The 24522-nt window shown below is 50.8% G+C and overlaps 1 protein-coding gene across 2 annotated transcripts; it reads left to right on the top strand.

Moving 5' to 3' along the window:
- The first annotated feature begins 50 nt into the window (after positions 1-50).
- Positions 51-20164, top strand: PITX2 (paired like homeodomain 2). 2 transcript variants are annotated; one of them, XM_007118405.3, is made up of 4 exons: positions 51-304; positions 4090-4145; positions 16243-16448; positions 18905-20164. In XM_007118405.3, exons 2-4 carry the CDS (start codon positions 4100-4102, stop codon positions 19466-19468), a joined length of 816 nt encoding a protein of 271 aa, XP_007118467.1. In that variant the 5' UTR covers positions 51-304; positions 4090-4099; the 3' UTR covers positions 19469-20164. The 2 variants fall into 2 exon arrangements, with proteins under 2 accessions (XP_007118467.1, XP_007118464.1); XM_007118402.3 differs by lacking the exons at positions 51-304; positions 4090-4145 and adding an exon at positions 14533-15387.
- The last annotated feature ends 4358 nt before the right edge of the window (positions 20165-24522 follow it).

The raw sequence follows: 24522 nt of genomic DNA, 5'->3' as shown, positions 1-24522 counted from the left end.
CACGTCACTCCCCACACGGAGTCGGAGCTGAGGGAAGAGAGAGGGATGAGAGCGAGGGAGGGGAGAGAGAGTGCGAGAGCGAGCGAGAAAGCTGGAGAAGAGCAGAAAGAAACGGCCAGTGACGGCTAGATTCCGGAGGCCACTGCGCGCCCTTGGACCCCCTCGGAACTCGGCGCCCTCCGGAGCCTCGCAGCCCTCTCGGCCCGGCTTCCGGGCGTTTGCGGTGCAGCCCGTGCCTCGGTTCGCTGGAAATCTCTCCGGGACGCGGCGGGACGCGGAGACAGCAGCTCTCTCCCGGTAGCCGGTAAGTGGAGGCCGTCTCTCCCGCAGGGATGTGAGATAATGCGAGTTTGGAAATTTGTTCCACTTTGGAGAATCTTCACCGTAGGTGATTTGTGGCTCTTGGGGCTGCCTTTCCCCCGAGGTAACGCAGTTGGCAAACAGACCTCGCAAAGCCCTGTTCCTTTCGTCCCCAGTCAGAGACGCTAACAATCTACGGGGTGCTGAAGTCGAGTGGGAAGCGAGACCATGGCTGGCATTTAAAAGGAGGTATCTTCCCTTAAATCTTGGTGCCAACACTACAGGGACAAATCCTCAAACTGAGGATTAGCATTCTCAAGATAAAGGGCTCTGTACAAAGTTTCAGCTATTGGAAGATTAGCCCCCTTCCCATTGTTACCAATTGGAAAAAGATTCCCTCTTAACTGGCAGTTAGTGACCTCTCAGGCCCAAGCGAATTACCTGGGAGCCAGGCCTGAATGCCAAGCTCACACAATTACTTCGGATTATAAATCCTTTAAATTGATTACCAGTCAATTCCAATCTTGCACTTCGGGAGATACATTTTAAATGGGTGCAGGGGAGAGGACTGTTTTCCAACCGTCCAGCAAGAAAAACATTATGATTCTAAATCTGAGAAGTATGTTTCTCTTTTTGTTACAATTTAATGATTTTACTTTCCTAAGCAATTTAGAAATCAAACCATCATAGGGTAGTGTGATTTTTACTCTTTTTTTTAATTTGTGCAAGTAGTATGTCTTACTAAATTTTTAAAGAAATTTACTATCATGAATTAAAATAATATAGGAATTCATACATTCTAAAATATTTTATGAGAAATTTGATTTTGAGAGATTTCCTTGCATTCTGTTTAGGCCATTAATAAGAATTAAAGATGCTTTTAATATCGTTTTGGAGGAAATCCATCTAAAAATTCAAATATCAGTTATGTCAAGGAAACAAAGCACTTAAGCAATATAGATTGAGGATTTTTGTTGATGTAACAAAATAAGCATACAAGGTTTCAATAATCAAACCTTCCCTAAAAATGAAATAGCTACTTCATTTATGGAATGTTTTGCTCTACCTCAGAAAAACTACACTTAAATTATTCAGGTGCTTTGTTCCTCAAGTTGAGCATGTTTGTCCTCAAGTGTTCCTGAAGCATCGATATTAATTGGTTTAAAAGAAGGCTTAAACTGCTAAAATACAGAACTGTGTTAAGCAGTATTTTAATTTCCTTAAATGATTACCCACTGCAAATTAATTTACTGACTAATCTCACTAATTTAGTTCATTGAAAACATATGTTCTTGCCATGTTTATTTTTAAACTTTCCATTAAAGATTTTGTTATAGGGTAACAACTTGAATGGAAAGGGGGGAAATGTGAAAGGATGTGGAATTATTAGGACTATATTTCATTCCTGCAATTTCATCTTATGGCAATCAGCAGAAATTATTTTTAAGTAGATTGTTTTATTCCTTAGGGCTTGCCTGCCTGCCTTAGCCAGTGTGGTTCAGGATGCTCCCATTATCTGTGTCGAGCTTTTTAGTGAGCTCACAATAGAAAACTCAAGTTGGCCAAAACAAGATTGCCTAGCATATACATTCCAAGCAGGACATGAACTTTTGGGGTGAGAACAACTTCCCAACGGGAAAAGTTGCTCATCTTAATTTGTGAGATTAGCCATTGAAGCCAGTCTCTAAATCCAGCAGCCAAATTTGTCTTGTAAGACTTGCCTTGACAGGGCAAGTTTAAGGATCAGCAGGCAGGAATTGGAGGTCTCTTTCTAAAAATTACCTTCCCCAGTTATTTAGACTCAATTCATCTAGTAAGCCTGGTCATTATATGAAGGAGGAAAAAAAAAAAAGCAGGTTTCAGGACTCATTTTGACTGCAAAATAAATCCCCAAGTCATAAGGACATGTAGGAGTGAGCTAAGGAACACGCCTTGACCTTCTTTTCAGTCTTTAGAGAGGAGTTCTTGAAGATTTGTTTTGTATTGCTTTGTTTGGTCTTCAGCACTGAAGCTTGGGAGTGGGGGGAGAATGTGTAATAATTGACTGACTTTACACTGAGCTACCCGATCTTTTTCTCTTGTATATTTTACTATTTAAAAAAATAAAAACTATTTGCAGTTACCATCTGCAAAGCTCTGGCTACCGGCTAATAATGCAGCCAATTCAGAAGTTTAAAAAAAAAAAGATTATAGAAATGATGATGACATGCAAATTTCCCCTGAAATTATCATAAGTAAACATTTGAAGTCTGGACTAATAAAATCCCATCTGTGTTACTTCATATCGAGTTAGTAGAAAGCTGTGATAATGAATTTTGTAATATCTCATGAACAGACATCTCAATCAGGGACTAATCCTGTGATTTTACTGCAGAATCACTAAATCTGGAGCCGCCAAACTGCTACTTCTGGGCCCCCGGGCCCGCAAGCATCGGCAGAGCCCCCGCCCGCGTCCACGCTAGCGGGTGGGGGAACCGCCTGGCGGTCCCCACCCCTGGAGCCCCACGCCGCCGCGCGGGGCAGCCCCTCCTCTAGGCAGCGACCTTGGCCAGAGGCCCCTGGGCCCCGGCTCCTTCCAGGAGAGGCCGAGGAGCCGGGAAATGCGACTCCGCCAGAGCCAGGCCCCCCAGCTCCCTGCCCAGCCTCCGCACCTTGCACAGCCGGGTATCGCCCGCCCCCCAGCCCCGGCCCCGGACCTGAGTGAGGTGGGCCCTCCCGCCGCCGGCGTACCCTGGGTAGCGTGGAGCGAGGCAGGCGCCGAGATCCAAGGGGCCTGAGGAGCGGGCACCTTTCTTTTCTTCCGTCTTTAAAGCAGCCGCGGCTCTTCTACCCACCCCGACAGAGCCCCTCGCCACCCACCTCTCCCGATTTGCTCGTGGCGGAGAAGGGGGCGCACGTTAAACGCTTGGCTCGCTGCGTTGTGGTTGGAAATTTGGAGAAGATCTGGTTTGCCGGGGAGGAGAAGGGGGAGAACTGGAGGAGCCGGTCTCTCAGAGCTATTTCTCTGTCCTCGGCGGGCAGTAAACCCTCCGGGGACGTTTGCCACGCTCTCCTCAATCTCAGTCACTGCACCCCGTTCCCCTGCTCTGCGATCTTAAATCATACTTTAGGGTAAATAAATGGCCGGGTGAGTATCTCCAGGGCAAAGTGTGGCTAAATATGGAAAAGTGGCTCCTGATGGATGAGAGGCCCAAAGCCAGCTCGCTCCTGGAGCACCCTAGGCCTAGGGAGTCCTATTCGTTTCAGAATTACAGAAAATCGAGGGGAACTGTTATCCAGGACAGGAACAAGTTGACTCTGGCACTCTATAAATGTTTACTAGGCTTCAACTAACGGACAAGCACTGTCCTGGCCTTCATGCGCAACTCCCCAAGGAGAAAGTCCTCGTCACTCATCCCCAAATTTTGTATCTGCTAAGGTTGTCCTCGTGTTCAGACGGGCTTTTAACCCCTGACACAGACTCCCCTGTGAGTAGTTCCACAGCCTAGGTTCCCAGAACACGGTGACTTGATCGGCCAAGAGCCCGTGGACCCATTCGCTGCAACTCTGGAAGGACATTCCCCCGCCCCTCTTTGGTAAACATTCAGATGTCCTGGACCGGGGGCAAGGGTGGGAATGAGGCTGGGCTGCCAGAGGCTGTCAGGTTCCAGAAACACGCCTGAAAGCTAGCACAGACTAGGCGCCTCATAGCTAGTGTCGAAGTCGTCTGCCCCACAGGTAGCCTGCTTTGAGCCCTGCGCGCTCACCCGCCGCCGCTTCTCACAGCCCTCCTTCTCTTCCGTTTTGCAGATAACGGGGAATGGAGACCAACTGCCGCAAACTAGTGTCGGCGTGTGTGCAATTAGGTAAGAGTCGTTTCTTCCGCCAGGGTCACCCGACGGGAGACCGCGACACGCGAGGGCGGCGAGAGGGCACTGGTCCCGTGGCGAGGCCGCGCGAGGGGCGCTTCCCGGAGGGGCCGGCCAGAGCAGGAAGGAAATCAGAACCAGGACGCCGGTGGCCTCTCCCAGTGGGGGGGGGGGGGGGGGTTGTGGATAGGGAGGGAGCCTGTCGCCGCGTGTCGAACCCCCGGGCCTCCGCCTTCTGGCGGGAGCTGCTGACAGCCGGGGAGGCGCGGAGAGAGAACGCCGCCCTGCGCCGGGTTAACAGAGGGTCAGGGAGACGGGAGTGTCCTCCGTTCTTTCCTCTAACTGGGTCTTTGCTCTTTGTCCCTCTTTCTCCTCCGTCCTGCCTCCCTCTCCCACCCCCCTCGACCCCCGCTACTTTCCGCTCCATCCGGGGCGTCTCCCTCCCGGCACATGGGGCGGGCGCGCGTGGCCCAGGCGTGCAGCCGGCGGCCGTTGAATGCCTCTTCCCCAAAGACTCCGAAATCAAAAAGGTCGAGTTCACGGACTCTCCCGAGAGCCGGAAAGAGGCGGCCAGCAGCAAGCTCTTCCCGAGGCAGCATCCCGGTTGTGGATAGGGAGGGAGCCTGTCGCCGCGTGTCGAACCCCCGGGCCTCCGCCTTCTGGCGGGAGCTGCTGACAGCCGGGGAGGCGCGGAGAGAGAACGCCGCCCTGCGCCGGGTTAACAGAGGGTCAGGGAGACGGGAGTGTCCTCCGTTCTTTCCTCTAACTGGGTCTTTGCTCTTTGTCCCTCTTTCTCCTCCGTCCTGCCTCCCTCTCCCACCCCCCTCGACCCCCGCTACTTTCCGCTCCATCCGGGGCGTCTCCCTCCCGGCACATGGGGCGGGCGCGCGTGGCCCAGGCGTGCAGCCGGCGGCCGTTGAATGCCTCTTCCCCAAAGACTCCGAAATCAAAAAGGTCGAGTTCACGGACTCTCCCGAGAGCCGGAAAGAGGCGGCCAGCAGCAAGCTCTTCCCGAGGCAGCATCCCGGCGCCAATGGTAAGGCCGAGAACGAGGCTCAGGCCGCTCCCTGGGCACCAGCCTCCGGTCCTCTGGGGCTCGGGTGAGGCGCACGCAGGCGAGGCCGCCAGACGGGGCGCGCCTGCTCGGAACTTGGCCTCTGGTTGGGACGGGAAGCAGCCGTCCAAGGAACGTTAATTCCTTTCCCCAAATTATACTGCACTCCTGAGACCCATCACCTCTCCCTCTCCCTCTCGCTCTCTCCTGTTGATCTCCTGATGTGTGGCCTGATCTGCGCACACCCCCAACCTACCTCTGTGCCGCTAGCTGGCGTGGAAAAGTGGTCCAACAGCGACCTCTGTCGCTCACCACGTCCCACTGCATGCAGCAGCGGCAGGGCCCACCCCGTACCGACGGCCCTCGGCCGCGCCCCTCGGCCGCGCCCCTCCCAGGCTTGTGGGCGCGGGGTTTACCGCGGAAGGCCAGCACGCGAGACTCGGGCTGGCGTAGGTTCGCCCCGGCGGCGAGCTGACAACAGCCCTGCAGAGCCTGAGGGCAGCAACTGCGCGCAGCAGCCGAGGGTGGAATGGAGTGGGTGCCCCTGTCGAAACGAATCTACCTGTTGTGCTGGTTGCGGGATCTCGGGTTTTGGTGGTGTGGTTGATCGGTTTCACTCTTGACGAGGCAAGGGATATTGCTGCTCAAAGTGTGCAGGCTTGTGTGAAACTTAAAACGTCTCCTACGCACAGATCTTGTTGAATTGAAACGTGTCTTTTAGGTGTGTGTGTGTGTGAGAGAGACAGAGAGAGACAGAGAGGGGATGAGAGGACAACCTTTCCTTTGGAATACATGAAAAACTCAAATTTACCGTTCGCCTATTCTCCGTGTTTTCCAGGCCCCTTAATAAATAAGTGCCTATCCTTAGGAGGTTGTTGACCTTTGATAACGTGAGGAGATAAAGCCCTCACAGTCCTCGGCCCCTAACCCCCTCTTTCCGGATTAAAGTGTAAGGATACAAATGTAATGTGTGCTAGAGGGGAGCGAATTGGGACCGCCCGCCAAGTAAACAAACCGTATTACCGAGAAGAAAACAAAAGCCCCGCACTGGGCTTCCCAGTGAATCGGAGAGAAAAGCATCATTTGTTGGAATAAAACGTCTAAAGTGGTGTGGAGCACAGCGGCCTCGACACTGCGCAATATCGCTAAGTCCTCCTGCTGGGCCAGTTAAACGCTCACTTGTCCGGGATTAACCCCATGGGGTTAAATGGGGCCATGTAGAGATAACGTCGGGTGATTTCTGTCATTAAGATTGTGTTAAATTCTTCTTCTGTTTGATAATCGGTCGTAAAAATAAATTATTACACCAGAGTATGTTTGGGATATGGTTAAAAATCAAGAGCAGCGATGACGCCCGGGGAAAATGCTTTGTGCGTGTTCAGCGCCGGCTCCGGCCAGGCTAGGGGAGCTCCCCAGTCTCGCTTCGCACCGCGCGGGCCGGCCGCGGCCCAGCCGAGGCTGACATTTCTCGCAGCGCTGGGAGCCGGGAGATGCAAAATGTCTCCTCCCACCCCCACCCCAACCCAGTGTTTTCTTGACCCCAGGAATGGTTTCTGAGGACAGGTGGCTTCCACGAGAGCTTAGGACCCCTTGGAGGGGAAGCCTGAGGTGGGATGGGGGCTTCCTAGGTGGGCAAGAGGCGGCGGAGAGCCGGCGAGTCCTGTCTGCTTCTGTCACCGTCCAGGCAGGCGCTCCTGGGCGTTCGCTTTTGGTAATTAGCAAACAAATAAAGAGCTAGAAATAACAAACGGTTCTTTTCTTAACCATTATGGTCAGGCCCGGATTATTTTAGTGCAGGGATAGGCTCTTCCCCACACAGCTAATAGTCTGTTTTCTACTTTTTGGACCGAAGAGGAAAACTGCTGCCCAAACATGTTTAATGCCATTAATTAAGAAGAGACACGTGATAGGAAAAAGGCTGAAAATCTTGATTTTATTGGCTTTTAGGGAATGGGATTAGACCAAAAATGTCACACACGAGTGGGCAAAGCCATAGAAGGAAGGTTGCCAGAGTCCCCTTTACTGAGAAGTAAATTTAACTTATGGAATATGCAAACTCCTAGCGACAGCCTGCGAAAGAAAGAAAGAGAGAAAGAAAGAAAAGAAAAGAAGGAAAGAAAGAAAGAAAGAAAGAAAAGATTTTTTTCTCCTTAACTTTTTTATAGTTTTTATTTGCTTTTAAAAAGAAAAGTGTTTACCATGACATGCGATTTTCGAAAAGGGCCATGCTATTCTATTATTGGCACTATTCTCCCTCACCCCCCCGCAAAACACGATGTCCTCCTTGAAGACTGAAAACGTTTTCGGAGTTGACAGTGCCGACCTCTGGAAGGCCCGACCTCTGCGTCCCATCGCTAGCGAGTCCCCATCCCCTTGATACCCACAGCCTGGCTAGAACCCCTAAACAGGAGGGGGCAGGGAGTAGGCTGAAGATCCCCTAAAGCCAGGGGGTTGAGAGAGGGTGGAGCGACGGGTGGCTAGGTATGTCAGGTGAAGAGAGGAAGAGTTGACAAGTTAAACAGCATCCCCCAGACAGAAGGGGCGGAGGCCCGCTTAGAACATCCCCCTAAAACAGAGGTCCTTGGCTTTTCCCCGCTTTGGGTGTCCCGAAAGGAGCTCCTTTTGGAGGAACTCAAAAAGTTGTCTTCGCCCTCGGGAAGAGGACGGAATGATCCTCCCCTGTCAATACCTTTAAGGTTTCGGGGCTGGCTCTGGATTCGGAGCTGTAATCGACCGAGCTGCCGCCTCTCGGTCCCCGCGCCTGGCTTCGCGACCGGACCTGGGGCGGGTACCTTCGCCGGGCCTCCCCCCAGCGATGCCGTTAATTTTTAAGTCGTTTTGGCAGAGCAGTTGGGCTGAAAGTGTTCGACCCGGGCCTCTGGTGCGCGCAGACTTCCTTCCCTAGGGACAGGGACTCCAAGGCCCCGCCGCGACCCACACCGTCTCCTGCGGCAGCAGCCGGGTGCCCGTCTTCTTCAGAGCGCCCGCGGTAACCCCCGCCGCCTTGGCGGCCGCAGAGCCCTGTTCACTCAATCACCAAATGCTTGCGGAGCACATACACCGTGGATTCCTAATGTATCCCCCCGCGCCCCCCAAAACAAATCACCTGGTTTCCCTTCGCCGTTACAGAGCGGCTTTAAAGCTCACAAGGAGCACCGCCAAAGCAGCCCAGACCACCTCTAGCAAAAGGCAAAATGGTGCTGCGTGGGGCGGCGTTGGGGCCTGAGCGTGGTCAGAAAGAAGGGGGGTGTTTAGAAGGGTGGAGGGCTCTTAGTGCGAAGAGGGGGCAGGGGACCGGGGCGTGCCGCGGAGGCGTGAGGTCTCCGGAAGCGCGGAGCTGGGGAAGGGGAGAATTCCATTTTTTTTCTACCCACACCCCACCCCACGCCAAATGTGCAGCTTATTGGTAGACGCTGCCTCTCCTTTCTGTGTGGGGTTTTTTCCTCCCAAGAGGGGAAACTGTCCAAAAGTAGCCAGTCCCAGCGGGTTCCCGCCCGCACGGTAGTCTTTACAGGTCGCGTTCCTCGGTACTGACGCGGTGCGCGCTCAAAGTTTCGCAAGGCCGGCTCGGCTGTCACCCGCACCGCCCGCTGTTAACATATGCAGCAGTTGTTAGAGCGACTCGGGGGAGAAGGAAATGTATAACGAAAGCTTATTCGTGAGCAGGAATATACTAATGGAACAATCTGATGTCTTCTTAATCCTATGTAAAAAGCTTTGTCGTCTTCCTAATATTGACTGAATGGGTAATTAATGGCTCTTCATCTAGGCGAATACCCTGTAATCCAAAGATAGGCAAAAGACAACAAGCCCAAGGTAGAAGACAAAAGGCCCAACTGCGGCCGCCACCCTCCTTCCTCTCACCCCCCCCGCTCAGCGTCTTCAAATGGGAAAGTTTCCTCTCAGGAGAAAAAGGCAAGAGTGGGAGAATATACATACCTTTCCTGGGCCAGACTTAATCACAGAAGCTGGCCGCCCTGCTCAATTCTCCACTACTCCGTCTTTCCCCCACCAGTCCTTCCCTCCGCTTTTCTCTCTTCTCAGTTCCTCTAGAAAGTCTCCCCCATTGTGGCCCTGACCAGCACCTTTTCCCCCAAGGCACCCGTCTTTCATTTAGGGAAGTGATTGATAACAGAGGACCAACATACAAGGTCCTCAGAAGGCTCAGGCAAAGGACTGAGCTCCTTTCTGATCCTGATGGACGCTCCTTTCTTTTACAACCTAAGGCAGACAGTCTGTGAGGGCTAAGGTAGTTGTAAAGGGAGGGAAGAAATGAATAGAAGGAGAGAGAGCAGGCAAAATTACGTGTATGTGTTAAAGAGCGATCAGGAGTGATGCAGTCAACTTCATTGTGAGGATCTGACATGAAGAGTGCCCAAGATTCTCCCCGCATGTTTTTAACAGGCTGACATTTTAATTTAAACCTTTAGAAGTAATATATTACTTGGGTTACGACAATGAGGTGGGTTCTTTTTTTTTTTGTCAGCTGACAGCTTTTAAAATATTATTTCACTAGGGAAATAAAAGCTTCATCTCAGATTATAGGTGGGTATTTTTGGATTTATGTGATTTATGGTCACCATGACAACTAATGCTGAATGTTAGCTACCAGCATGTCTGGGAGAGGGAAGACAGAAAGAAGGGGAACAAGAGAAATAGAAAGGGAGACGGGACATGAGCTGAAGACGGAAAATAGAGAAAAGAGAAAGAGGAGCATTTCAATCCACTTTTTTTTTTAAAGTAACTTTAGTTAGTCCCTTGTCATTTCTATCTCTCTGGACCTAGATGTTGATGTTTATCTCATTCCTCTATCTCTCTCTTACCCCTATACACAAATATACCGTTCTCTTTATTTTACTTTTCCACGACTAGTTGCAGTTCGGCGATTAAATGAGCGCCTAATAAATCGGTAGCATTAACAGGCTGATGTGAAAAGGTATTACAGCACGTGGGTTTAGTGATTGCAGTAGTCCTCTCCCCTCCCCGAGCCTCCTCGAATCTCTCGCTCTTCTCTCCACCCGCCAGTGTGGGGTGAAGAGAACGGCCCAGCGGCCAGCTATCCCAAACCTGAAGCCACAGTGTGGGAACGGAAATATGGGGACCATTTGCAGGAACCCAGAGAGGGCGGATGTTGCTCAGTACCTCTACAGACTTCTGATTCCGAAAAGAATCCGCCACTTTTTACAAACCTGCACTTTTTTATTCCATTTAGGGCATGGGAGGGGGGAATCAGCCACAATAAAGCCTTTAATTTCTGGGTGCTTCGGCTTCGTGACTGGGGTGGGGGGAGGACAGTGAAGGGGCCCTTTCCAGCTTGATTTGCGTGCAGAGAAAAGCCAGGCAGGGGAAGGAGGGGAGGTAGAGCCACTTCTCCGGGCAAAGTGCAAGGTCTCCCTCTGACCTCTGCGCCTAACACAGCACGCTCGCGCGTACACACACTCACGCCTGTCACGTGCCTCCGACCTGAGTCCGGGCGGGTCTCGTCCTTGAGCTGGCCTGGACGGGAGCAAGACTACCACCCCTCTACGGCCTGACAGCGCAAGGAGACATCTAATTGAACCATCTTCCAGGTGAGCTTTGAGGACAGATTTTTTTTTTTTTTTTTCCCAGAAGTCACGGGTCACTTGGTTGGGTCCCAGTTCATATCCCGGCCGCCGCAGCCGAGAGTTTGGCGGCGCTACCCAACCCATCTCGCCGCGATAGCCAGAGGGCCTTTGTGCAACTAACCCTGAAGAGTGTGAAATTAAATAAGACCTTAAGACTGGTAATCGGTGGCAAATACCAGCTCAAAACACGCCTGACCCCGTGTCACACATTTCCCTCCTCAAGGGTCTTTCTTTGAAAGAATAAGCAAGAAAACCCGATTGAGACGATCCCTGATTTCTTCTGAGTGGAAAACCCAAACCCGCGCTGGGCTTACTGTCCTTTCCCCACCGCAGCTGTGCAGCACCTCCAACTTCCCTGAACCGACTATGCTGGGTTCTTTTAATGAACTGGCAATTTCTGTGATGGAGGCGGAAGTCATAGTAATTTCTAGGACCGGTCAAAGAAGAGTGGGGGGCGGGCAGGTAACAGTAGTTCTGAACTGACAGAATACCTAAGATTCCCTTACTTCCAGCTCCTTTGTCATCTGTATTGCCTATACATTTGCACCCACAGGTTTTTTGTAGATTAAATCTAAAACTTGCCCACCACCACCACTAGAGTTTTAACTGAAAAATGTTTCTTCATTCCCCACTACACACTTGCTTTTCCTCATCTAGACTTTTCATGTTGGAGCACTCCTACCACCGGTGGAGTGAACCCTGTTGGGGCTGGAAAGGGTATCACCCAAACTCAGAGTGTGTGAAGTGATTAGAAGATTAGGAGAGAGTTGAAACTATGGCTAGAAAAATGCAAAGAAATACCTCCCTGGCTCAGATGGGGGTTTTTTTGGGGGGGAGGGGAATATATTATGTATGTGTATTTCTATCTATAGATAGATATATGCATATGTATATATGATTTCGTTTTTGCTTAACCAGAGTTCTTCAAGTAATTTGTCTTTATTTTCCACTTGACTTTGCAATGGATCGATATAGTTTAAGATTCCTTATCTTTTTAGGCTTTCAGGCTGATCACCAGCATTTCCACACTTTGGCACTATGACGAGCTGTCACTTGCCCTTGGATTTTTCACCCACTTTGGAGGCTGGTTTATGTCCTTCATACTGTATTTGCCTTGAGGAAAGTTCTGTTAGTCAACAGAGCCAAAGAGCTTAAGTCAAAATTCCATGGGTTTAATGAGAGATGGGCTTAGAAATCTACATGGCTCTGTGGAGCGTCTCAGCTCTTCTGAGTAAGGATTTTTGAAAACCACTCAGAGCCTCCACCAAAAATTGCAACTCCAGGGTTTGAATGTTGAAGAGACAAGGAAAAAAAGTATGCTCACTATGGAGGAGAATCTTTCATTCTTTGATGTGATGGCGTTTCTTTGTGATATTAAGGCTTGAGTGTATGGTATTGTGGGGATTGCAGCTATGCTGAGGTTTAAGAGAAGATACTAGAATATGATTAGTAAACACATTGGGCAGAAAAGGGCTGGATTCATATTGACTTACTTATAGGTCATCAGCTGGCAGTGCAATGGGAGGAAATATTTACTTTACACATATACTTTATGGTCTTGGGGGAATAGAGGAAATTCAATAAGAAAATGGTGAGAAACATTTAAAACCCTTATTTAAAAGACTTAAGCAAATTAGGGTCTTATCAGATTAAAAACCACTACAAATGTAAGAGCATTGTCTTCGGTGAAACACTGGGGGGTCTGAGAAGGAGATTCTCCACCAAATCTCAGGGATAAAATGCATCATTTAAGCACCAGATAATGAGCAGAATGTAAATTAATTTAACCTTCTTTACCAACAGGCTGCTTATGTAATATGTATAATTTAGTGATAAGATTTCAGGACCTAATATAGCTGGATGTATGAGCCTCAGCTAATGCAGACCTGTCACATGAGGATGTGTTCTGCTCTAAGCAGGTGTGTGTATGCATGGAATGGGGTTAACTGGAATAAAAGGTTAAAACCAGAAATGCTGATTTAAAGCTTCCTATGAAGAAAGTTCCTCCTTGTAGCTAAATTCTTCTTAAAGTGGGATGATACTTTGGGGAGAGACTGAAGAATTCTCATTTGGTTCTTGGACTGCTCTCAAGCTTGTTTAAAATGGGGGAGGAGTTGCAGATATGGTGGGGGGGAGGCGAGAGAAGGGCAAAGGAGAGACACATAGGTTACAAACGTATTTGTAGTCTGCTTCGTCCACTCTGCCTCAGATTGAAAAGTTTCCCAATCTTGGGAACAAGGACAAGGAGGGAGTTTTCTGAAGATACCTCATACTGGCGTTGCAAATCATTGACTGTAATGTCAAACAAATACACATTCAGGGATGATAACACTAACTCCACAATAAAGCAATCATCAATGCAGAAACCCAGGGGAGATTAGTTTGTGCTCTCCAGCTGACCTAAGCAGGAGGACAAAAGGACTTTCACAAATTATTTTGAATGATATCTTTGAATTTCTTTCTTTAATTTCTTTGGAAATAGAGCTGTAAAGATTTAGATGTCCCCAAAGGTGTTTTTTCCTTTTGTTTTAAATAAATGAACAAGGCTTTGCTTTTCCTTGCTGAATGTTCTCCTAGGCTTTTGCCCACAACCTACTGCCTCTGCCTGCTTGGACTCCAACAATTCAAGACAGCCTGGAGCTCCTAGGAATAGAAAATGACTTTAAAATTATCCTTGAAATTGGTTATTTGGCAACATTCTTAATTGTATGGAAATTCATTAAAGCATATTTTATATATAATTAGCTCAAGGTTGTTGATTTTACAGGCTTTATGGGTTTGAATCTGGTAACAAAGTAAACAAGAGAGTTGAATTTAAAGCGTGGCTCTCTCGGGTTAGGATGAGCTTAATACAGTGTATAAGGAATTTGAAAGCTCTAGGATATGTGTCTTAATCAACGTTAAGTAGAATGGATAAGCTTTCAGCATTTTGAAAATGCTGGGTTAGGGTTTCTAGTCTATTGTGTTTTCTGTCTGGGGACTAATAAGCATTACAGAGAACGTGATCTGAGGCGACTTTTTATTCTTGTATAAATCCAGAGTGAACCACCAAACAGTTGTTCGTTTAAAGTCAAGGTAATTTTCTTTTGACGGATCCATTTGCTTCTCGATTTCTAATTTATTAGCCTCTCTTGGCTCTGTCTTCTTTGCAATTAAAGTAAAGCTTTTTCAGATTAGCTCCGCAGCATTCACTTGACAGCCTGTTTGGAAAATTTAAGATCGGAGAGATGATTTGTTGGTGTTCTGAAATTTTTCTGGTTTTAAGTAGCATGTCTCCTCTCCATACGGGGGAGAAAAACACCTCTCGGTAGGAAATGCATGTAGTGAGACACAAAAGGAAGGAGGGCAGGGTGGCTAGGTGTCTTGTTGATCCTTATACCTCTCAGCCTTCGATCTTTCCGCTTCTTTCTGACGAGCCTTTTACTCCCAGCCGCATCTTTCCACCTCCCCACCAGAACTAAAAGCCGCATCGTCTTTGGCCGGGCCGGAGCAGAATTCCCGGGAGCCGCCGGGTGTAGACTCGGCGGGCACAGCGAGGTATTAGCCCGGCCCCGCACAGCTGATAGGTGCAGACAGGACTGTCCCTCGGTCGCGGCTCGGGGGCTCCTGATTGGTGCGGAGTCACGTCACTCCAGCCGGCGAAGGGTCTGGGAGGAGGCGGGGAGGGTTGGGGAGGGCAGCGGCCGAGTGACGTCTCGGCACCAGGAAGCCCGCCTCTGGTTTTAAGATGTTAGGCCAACAGGGAAGCTTGGAGCCGCAGAGCTGGTCCGTCGCTCGCCTGGGTGCTGGGACCTGAGCTGCGGCGAGGCCGGGCTCGAGCTCGACCGCCCGAGGGAGTGTGCGTGTGCGCACCGCGGAGGGTGCGCCCAGAGGCCCGCGCCGCTGCCGCCGCCGCGGGAGATCTAATATCAGCTACCTGTCCCTGTCACTCTTGACACTTCGCTGTCAGGGCTGCCGCGCGGGGGCGGGCAGAGCGCAAACGGCGGCGTTAGCTTTCCTTATTGGAGGGGTACTTGAGGGAGGGAGGGAGGGAGGGAGGGAAGAAAGGGGTCTTTGCCCACTCTTGTTTCGCTTTGGAGCTTGGAAGCCTGCGCCCCAAAGACGCTCCGAACCGTGCTCTCCTACCCACATCCCCATGTCTCCTTTGGCCCGCTGACTTTCGGCCGCCGGGCCCTTTCGCTTGAGCCTTCCGAAGGGGACGGGGGCGGCTCGGCTCGAGGACTCTGCCGGGGTTGTGTTCCCTGCTCTGCGCGCGGCGGCCACCGCGAGGAAACTCCGCGCCTAGAGCGGGAAGCGGAGCAGGCGGCGGCGGTGACGGGGCTTCGGCCGGGCGGCAGCCCAGGACTCGTAGGGCGGCGCGCTCCTTCGTCCATGAACTGCATGAAAGGCCCGCTGCACTTGGAGCACCGAGCAGCAGGGACCAAGCTGTTGGCCGCCTCCTCGTCCTCCGCCTGTCACCATCCCCAGCCGCTGGCCATGGCTTCGGTCCTGGCTCCCGGTCAGACCCGCTCCCTGGACTCTTCCAAGCACAGGCTGGAGGTGCACACCATCTCTGACACCTCCAGCCCCGAGACCGCAGGTAAGGCGCCGCGTGGCCCCGCGCCGCTCGGCCCTTCTCGCCCCCGAGGAAGTCGGCCCCTCCTGGGGGAGGCGTGGTGGGAGTGGTCCTGTAGCCCGCTCCCCGCAGAACTTCCGGAGCCAGGGTTGTGCTGACCCCTCGTCCCTTTCGCTCTGCCTGGACTGCCCGGCCGTGGTGGCGCGATCCACGCGGGCAGTTCTGCCGCCCTCCCTATTCCGACCCTGGCCTCCTTTCTTGTTTTCTGGGTCACAAAAATCCCAGCATCTACATTCGAGGACCTTCAGAGGCCGCTCCCCCAGCCCCCATGCGGCCCCTGTTCTGCTCTCAGCTTTCAGCTGCCAAGAAGCTCCGCTTGTTAGAAAAATATTTGTGAAACTACGTCTCAGAAGAACAGGCGGTTTTCCTAAAGGGCAGAGGAACGTGGGTGCCTCGCCGAATCCCGAAGCCTACTTTTCCTAGCCTTCCGAAACCGCATCGAAATCTGAGCTTTTTACGAGGGGGTTCTGTAAAACGCGCGCGTGTGGGTGTCCCGGGAGATTTGGTGTGTCCACGCAGAAGCTTATAAATATACTTGAAAGCACAGGCTATAAAAATGACTGTGCCGTCGCAGTGAGATAAACGTGTAAATAAAACGTGCGGCGCTGGGGGAGGAGAGGCGGTGGGGCGCGCACACCCACACTCACGTCTGCACACCCCGCAGACGCAGCGCTTTGCCGGGCCCGGAGCGGCCGCTCCACACACTCCTCCCCCGCCAGGCAGCCCAGCTCTTCCCCGGCCTCTGCCGCCTGGTCCAGTTGGCGTTCGCGGGTAGCAGGTGGGCATGCTGACGGGGACCTCTGTATGTTTCCTTTTCAGAGAAAGATAAGAGCCAGCAGGGAAAGAATGAGGACGTGGGCGCCGAAGACCCGTCCAAGAAGAAGAGGCAGCGGCGGCAGCGGACTCACTTCACCAGCCAGCAGCTGCAGGAACTGGAGGCCACTTTCCAGAGGAACCGCTACCCGGACATGTCCACGCGCGAAGAAATCGCCGTGTGGACCAACCTTACGGAAGCCCGAGTCCGGGTAGGAGCCCGCATGGAGGCTGGGAGGGCTAGCGGGGAGGCCGTTGCGGGGATGCCGGCCCTGTAGCCCGGGAGAGAGAGTGGAAGGCAGCGCTGTCCGGGAGGGCTCGGGTGGGTGCCTTTGCAAAGGCAGATGGCCTCTCACGGCGGCCCCAGTTGCGAGGTTACATCTCCCTCTTCCGAGACTGGCCGCGCGCGGGCCTGGCGCAGGCGCCGGGAGCGGCTCCGGCTCAACGCCCCGACACACTGCGCGCTCCCAAACGCGGCCGCGTGCATTCCCCTGCACAGGGCTTTGTGTTCCCGGCTTGTATTCGCCAGACGAGCGCTAATAAGATCCGTCCCAGGCCAGGAGCCGAGGATGGGCTCCAACCTGAGCGCCTTTAACAAGGAAAACCCGCCTGAGACACGCAAGGGTTTGCCCTCCCTGGAAAACTTCCGCGCCAGGCCTAGCCCGTCCCTTTCTCTCCTCTGCTCTCCCTCCCTACACAGTCTTTGCGGTTTTTCTGCCATTCAGATCTCTTCCACACCCTATCCCCTGGTTTTGTGATCTGCGGAAGCAGTTTTAATACACAACTGCTACCCTGCCAGTCCTCTTAGAAAGAAAAGAAAAAAGAAGAAAGACTTTTCGGTTTGGTTTATTTATCTTTTATCACGAGACTGTTACTCACACCCTTCCTCCCAATTATAATAGTTTTATTAAAGAAAGGGCTTACCTTTGTAGCAAATCTGTACTTTATGGATTGGCAAAAATGAACTTAAATAAATAACCCAATATCCTGGTTTGTGCTGGTCGGTGGAAAACTCCAAATTTGTTAGGATTCTGGAAGCAGAAAACACACATAGCAGGAGCCAGAGGCTTTGCTGTTTTTTTTTTCTTTTAAAAAATGCTCTGGATAGAAAAAGAGCCCCCAGTTAGAGCTGAGAAAACAGAAGAAAACACTATAGCAATAATGATGAAATGAGACCAAAATGCACTCCCAAAGCCGAGAGACCGAAGGCACTCTCTGAGTGGCATGTGTGTAGGGAATGAGGCTGTGCTAGTGTATAAATGAGCCAGGTTGAAGTTGGAAATGGTTTTAGTTTAACAGCGCTGAGCTACGGCTCAGGTCCGGACCGCGTGGGTTTATTTTGCACAAGGTCAGTTTTTCGTAGCTCTCACGCGCATCTGGGGATCGGGCCTCGCACGTACTCTTCTCGCCTGGGCAAAGTTTAGACGGCCCAGGGTAGAAATGGCAAGTAATTTAAATGAAAACACAATCTATGGGGTCTCCAGAATCCTTCGGAAAACCCTCCCCCACCCCCGCCGACTTTTCAGCAGTCCCTTCCAAGTCCCTGCCGCCGCTGCGCTGCGCTCTGGCTCCCTGGGACTACCTCCTTCCAGGCCCGCTGCTTGTCCAGCCGAGTGGGCAGTGAGGCGTCCTTTTTATAGCTGTCGGGTGCAAAGAGGAAGGGGGATAAAAAGGAAATCGAGAATGAAAGGGGAAAAGGAGGGGGAAAAAAAAAAGCGGATTAGGTGGCTGGGCCTGGCTGAGATGTGTAATGTGAAACATCATCGGTGTCAGCTCGGAAATCTCGGGTCAGGCCTCGCTCCAATACACAATAGCCGCCGTCTGGGGCGACGGGCGGACCCGATGTGGATTGAGAATGGGGTTGCGTCTGGGCCACCGGACACGGGTCGGGGCTGGCGGCGCTGAGCGGGCGCCCGCAAAGCCCAGCCACTAGGCCGGGCCCGGCCGGAGCAGCGCCGGGCGCGCGGGTCTAGCCTGGGGTGGGCGGAGGGTGTGAAGGAGCGGAGCGAAGGGAGGGGAAGGCTGCAGAGAGACTCGTCCCGGGTTCCCGGAGATTTACACGCCAGGCTCGCGGAGTTTAATGAGCTGTCGGGGAGGTGGTCTTTTACTTTTTATTTGGTTATTTTGCTAGGCGAGGAAGGGGGTTGTGGCCTGGCGCCTGTTGAGGGCGCACGTTCCGTGGAGTAGGGGGCGGCAGTGGAGATTCGAGAGGGGAGGAGGAGTTGTGGGAGAGAGAGCGGGCCTCCCAGCCCCTTGTCCTCATCACTGAGTCTGTGGCTTTGGAATGCAAGCAAGTTTGCAAGGTGGCCGGGAAAGCGTTGGGCGGAAAGCCCGCTGCTCTGAGTTAATTTTGCAGTAAGTGTTTTTGGACCCTGAGGAGGACGTAGGTTAGTGAATAAGCCACTCGCAGGCCGCCAGGCGGTGTGCTGGGGTTTGTGGCGCAACTCAGAGCCCGGGATCGCAGGCCTGAACCGGCCTGGCCCCCTGCGTTTGGACGGGGCTCTGGCAGCTTGGGGCACAGGGCAGTGCGGGGTGGGGGGGGGGGACTGTGGCGGGGAGGGTGCGCGGGGGTGTGTTGGAGCGGGGGTGGTCGCTGGTGCTTTCCCGGATCTAGGTTTTACTAATCCGATCTGTGGCATCTGTTTGCTCCCTGGCCCTCCACCCCCAGGTTTGGTTCAAAAATCGCCGGGCCAAATGGAGAAAGCGGGAACGCAACCAGCAGGCCGAGCTGTGCAAGAATGGCTTTGGGCCGCAGTTCAACGGGCTTATGCAGCCCTACGACGACATGTACCCGGGCTATTCGTACAACAACTGGGCCGCCAAGGGCCTCACGTCGGCCTCCCTGTCCACCAAGAGCTTCCCTTTCTTCAACTCTATGAACGTCAACCCCCTGTCATCCCAGAGCATGTTCTCCCCACCCAACTCCATCTCGTCCATGAGCATGTCTTCCAGCATGGTACCCTCAGCGGTGACTGGCGTCCCGGGCTCCAGCCTCAACAGCCTGAATAACTTGAACAACCTGAGCAGCCCGTCGCTGAATTCCGCGGTGCCCACGCCCGCCTGTCCTTACGCGCCGCCGACTCCTCCGTACGTTTATAGGGACACGTGTAACTCGAGCCTGGCCAGCCTGAGACTGAAAGCAAAGCAGCACTCCAGCTTCGGCTACGCCAGCGTGCAGAACCCGGCATCCAACCTGAGTGCTTGCCAGTACGCCGTGGACCGGCCCGTGTGAGCCACGCACTGCGCCGGGATCCTAGGACCGTGCCGGATAGGGCAGCTCTGCCCTTGTTGAAAGACTGGGAATTACGCTAGAAGGTCGTGGGCACTAAAGAAAGGGAGAGAGAGAGAGAAGATATAGAGAAAAAGGGAAACCACTGAATTAAAGAGAGCTCCTTTGATTTCAAAGGAATTTCCTCAGTGTCTGACATCTTTCACTAAAAAGTATTTCCAACAGTTGCAAGGACACACACAAATGTTTGACTGGATATGACATTTTAACATTACTATAAGCTTGTTATTTTTTAAGTTTAGCGTTGTTAACATTAAAATGACTGAAAGGATGTATATATATCGAAATGTCAAATTAATTTTATAAAAAGCAGTTGTTAGTAATATCACAACAGTGTTTTTAAAGGTTAGGCTTTAAAATAAAGCATGTTATACAGAAGCGATTAGGATTTTTTGCTTGCGAGCAAAGGAATGTATATACTAAATGCCACACTGTATGTTTCTAACATATTATTATTATAAAAAATGTGTGAATATCAGTTTTAGAATAGTCTCTCTGGTGGATGCAATGATGTTCCTGAAATTGCTATGTACAACCTACCCTGTGTATAACATTTCGTACAATATTATTGTTTTACTTTTCAGCAAATATGAAAAAAATGTGTTTTATTTCATGGGAGTAAAATATACTGCATACAAATTGGTCTGGATTCTTTCTGCCCTCCTCTGTCGCCTGGCCAGGGCTTCTCAGTCACTGCTTCCTAAACAAACCAGTTCCCTCTGCCGCCTAGTTAAATACACAAGGCAGCAGTACTTATTTAAATTTGGTAGAAATAAATTATAGTCATTCATCAGAAACTAAAAAGAAAAAAGAGGTACTCTCAGAAAAAAAAGGGGGGGGGGCTGCGAAGTCTGGTCTTGTTTCCCAGATTTTTCTTTGGCTTACACCCAGAGGATTCCATTATTGCTAGCAAATAGTATAAGAGGGAAAGGAGAAAGAAATTTAGAAAGTACGTTAGCTTGGAATGACTCTCAAGTTTACTCCTTTGGGGAGGGGGGAACCTGCACATCCAGTAAATTGTTCTGGAGAAGTATGTGTGTATGTATACATCTACAGTTTATATACATTCCTCTCAAGAGGAATACGTCTATAAGTTTACAAGGAAACACCTTCAGTTCAAAATATTTAGGCCTCCACGTTTACCTCTCAGGCTTAAGTGGAGAGATTCTTCATGTTATATTACATTACTATTTCCAAATCCTTTCGAGACATTAAAAGAAACAAAGACCATTTCTAATAACCACAGCCCTTTAGTTTCTCAAAGAGCCCAGGGGTTGAGAGGTTAGAGTGGAGTTTCCTGAGTCTTGTCGAGCAATATGTAGTTGAGGCAAAGGTCATGCTCCCCGTGTTTTGTTTTAAATAATATTGACCCATTAATTCTAAAGCTGCTTGTTCCTGAAATTATGCAGGGTTATAGTTTGCAAACTGCCGGAGAATGAAGCAAATCAAGATGAATTACAGCCCTGGCCCTCCCTCCCATCCTCTGACATCTAAACGGGGAATGAGTTTGGTGTGAGGGTTTAAAAGAACGTTAAGCACCCACTCTTCCTTTGTTGGTGGTTTTCAGCTTTTTTTTTTTAATGTGAAATTAATTTTGTAACAAATAGTAGCAAATACGACTTAGTCCTAAAGAAGTCATCACCGTGGCGCAAGGGAGGTCGGTGTGTTGGGCGTGAGGGTGAGGGGTAGTTCTGAGGTCTTTTGCTCTTCGGGTCACCCCCCCGCCCCCCCGCGGTGGGCAAAGACAAACATCACCCTGGCTGGGGAATCGGGAGCAAAAAGTAGCCGCCAGTTTTCTGGGGCCGAGAAAACCTGTGTTTTTGCGCTTAAGTTGCTTTTATCGGACTGAAACTTTACCTATAAGCTTTTGGAGCTCAGACACTGAGTCTTTGTTCTGCATGGGGAGTGCTGCTGCCACTTAAAGAGATCGCAGATAATGTCCCCTATTTAAGATCAGTGCTTAATGCACATTAACTTTCTTTCTTTCCTTTTTAAGCTCTGCCTCGGACCTGCGGTGGGATCACGCGGCTGTGGAGGGCAGATAAAAGCCCTTTGGACGAGGGTCACCTCCGTCCTTGTTGTTCACTTGAGAGCAGTGGAGAGGAAAACGGTCCCCACGGGCGGACTTTGGCTTCTGGAGCCGCGGGGCTCGTCAGTCCGGGCCTCCCAGAGCCTCCGCCGGACTTGGGGGGAGGGGCGGCGAGGGAGGGGAATGGAAGAGGGGATTTGGGGATGGGGGCCTGGAAGCGCTAACGAGACCTGCTGGGAGGATTTGCGTCTGCAGGCCCAAGAACGACTTGGGAGCGCTGGGTGCAGGAGGTGGATCTCGGCCTAGTTTGCTTGCTGAAACAGAACTCAATTTCAAGGAAATCAATCAATCTGCAGAAAACAAAAATGGAAGTCGAGGTTTGGGAAGAGTTGTCACTTCCCCGACTTGAGTGGTGCGGGCTGTGGGCGGAGACTCGGGGCTGATGAGAGGCCCTTTCTCCCACCTCAGCTCTTTCCCAGGACTTCCAGAAGGGAGAATTACCCTCCTCACCTCCCTTTCCCACACCCATCCTCGCTGGCCCTTCGGCCCCTTTCCGCACCTCCTTTTCCCTTCAAGGGAGAAAAAGCCTAGTTCCCTCGCCCCTCCCGCTCCCACGCGGGTCCCCCTCCAGCCATCGCTACTGCCACCACCTCGGTTCCACTCAATCGATTTTTGCTGCATGTCAACACTTATTACCGGTGAGTGTGAGGTATTTTTTTTCTCCTTCTCTAGGTCTCTTAATGATTTCTGAGCTAGTTGTGTATTAAAGTGCTTAAAGGAACCTTTAAGGCAATCTATAGCATGAACACCAACCTTCTCCGCTTGGGATCAAAGATGGCGAGCGGGAGGTCGGGCCCCCGGGAGCCCAGGCATCCCAGGCCTTGGGACTTCGCCGCCCACCTCTGTGCCCCAGAGACTGGCGGGGGGGGGGGGGAGGGGGGTGCGGGGCGGGGGCTGGAACCCCGCGCAGACAATACGCGGTCCAAGGGCTTTTCCTTCCCGTCCCCCTCACCTGTTACTCTAATCCTTTCTCCGGTTTGTCCTCGTTTTTTAAACTTAAAATTCTTAAGGCCCCAAACTCTTCCTTCCCCTAATACTGAATTCAAATGGGTGGAAACCTGGGGAAAGGTAGATATAGCCCTCGTTTGTCTCAATTTCCTCCCAGTTCCTAAATCTGAGTTTTACTGCCCACAACATGGTTAGAAATTTAATTTCTAAAAATGTGTTGGGCAGCCTGGGCCCTGTAGGCGGTTTGATTAGGGGGCAAATCCTCCCCTTCTCCTCCTGGACCCGTTCTTTCTCCCACTCCCACCCTCTTCCTGCGAGGTGCTGAAACCCGGGACCCGGGAGTCCCTTTAGGAGTGTAACCAAAAAATACTAATGGGAAAAAAATAAAGAGCGTCTTAAAAGTCCCAATATTCCTCGAAAGCCCCATAAATTAACCCTATGAAGAGCGGCGAGTTCTTTTAAGGCGAGTCTATAAAAATCTGGCGTGATCTCGAAGGAGGACGACCCTCCCCCCAAGCCCCGTCGAGAATGTGACCAAACAAAGGTCTGTCCTGCAATCCACATCCTAATCCACGGGCGCCCTCGCCGCCGTCGCCAGGGCTCCGCAGCCTCCGGCCTCTCACAGGCGCTGCAACGCTGGGAGTTCCAGGCTCGCCGACTTAAATTTTTGAGAGAGGAATGAAAAAAATAAAAGGTGTAATCAGATCAGGGGCCTTTATGAATATAGAGTCCCTATTGATTGTCTTATAAAACCCCTTTGCAAGCTGCAGTTAATCCAAGCAGGCGGGGAAGCCAGAAACGTGGCTGTCTGAGGAAAGAGAGGTCTGGACGTAAACGGGAGAAATTCCTTATAGCAGATTTTCAGAAGGAAATTGTTTAAACTATCCTTCTTCTCCCAGCCTCCCTAATCTGACAGTTGCATTTTAACTGAACTTGAGAAAATGATTATTGAAGACGAGATTTTTTTAAAATGGGTTAAGTAGCAACCCGATTTTAGACACATTACTAATTTACTTTTTCAGGTTCTTACTTTGATCTTAAAAGTTTATTTATCACCGGCCCCACCCCACCCCCCCAAAGGAGGCCTTCTCATTGTTGACTTTCTATCTGAAAAGATAGAAAACAGAATTTATTGTGTGTGGGATGCATAACTCCATTCACTTCTGTGCTATTTTATGCATTTTATGTAAATGTTGATTTTAGATTTTGTTTGAAGATTACAGAAGGCCTGCAAGAAATAAAATATCCCATTAAAGATGTATTTAATTCTACTTAATTACCTTTAAAAATCATTGCTACTCCTGTTGTAACAATGAGTTGTTAATGGTTCAATGGCAGCTGTAGAAAACAGGAGATATTGGAAACCAAAGTTACTCAGCCAAAGAATGACTAAAAGAACCATCTACTTTTAAAAGAAAAAAATTTTTTTTAACATTTAATGAATATATGGTAAAAGTGTTTACTTTTAGGGGGTTGTGTGGAGGACTGCATTTTTTTAATTCTCTCAAAAGGGCTAAGAGAAGTTCAGACTCACTGGGCCCTCCCTGAGCAGGGTGTGTGTCTGCATCCCCTGACTTTGATGGATCTTTCCAGAGCCAGTTCTCCTATTCTGTTTTTCCTGCAAAAATGTTTAGGGTGTTCGCCCCACCCCTTGTTTCCCTGTCTTTTTCTCCCCCTATCTTTTCTCTCTTCTGTTTTCTTTATCCACTCCAAAGTGGGGTTTTTGTTTATTGACTTGTTTGCTTGTCTTCTATCAACTTAGAAAATGATCCCCTGATGCTGTGACCTGTTGTACCAGGACTAAGGCATGGTGTGGTTTCCTTAGAGCTCCGAGACTCCCTCTCCCAATGCTTCCCCCGTTCAGAAGCAGTAAAGTCTTTCTGACTAGGCCACCAGTTTACAGCAGCGCGGGACCACCCTACTCCCCCCGCCCCCCGCCATTCCCAGACCCCCCCCCCCC

The sequence above is a fragment of the Physeter macrocephalus genome, chromosome 7 (assembly GCF_002837175.3).
Source record: "Physeter macrocephalus isolate SW-GA chromosome 7, ASM283717v5, whole genome shotgun sequence".
NCBI lineage: Eukaryota > Metazoa > Chordata > Mammalia > Artiodactyla > Physeteridae > Physeter > Physeter macrocephalus.
This window is presented reverse-complemented; position numbering and strand designations above follow the sequence as displayed.

Bases quoted from the DNA above. Each gene is read 5' to 3' on its own strand.
- PITX2 (XM_007118402.3), top strand. From the start codon at position 15,180: ATGAACTGCATGAAAGGCCCGCTGCACTTGGAGCACCGAGCAGCAGGG. The intron at 15,388-16,242 runs GTAAGGCGCCGC...TTTCCTTTTCAG, and splicing joins CTCCAGCCCCGAGACCGCAG to AGAAAGATAAGAGCCAGCAG. The intron at 16,449-18,904 runs GTAGGAGCCCGC...CTCCACCCCCAG, and splicing joins TTACGGAAGCCCGAGTCCGG to GTTTGGTTCAAAAATCGCCG.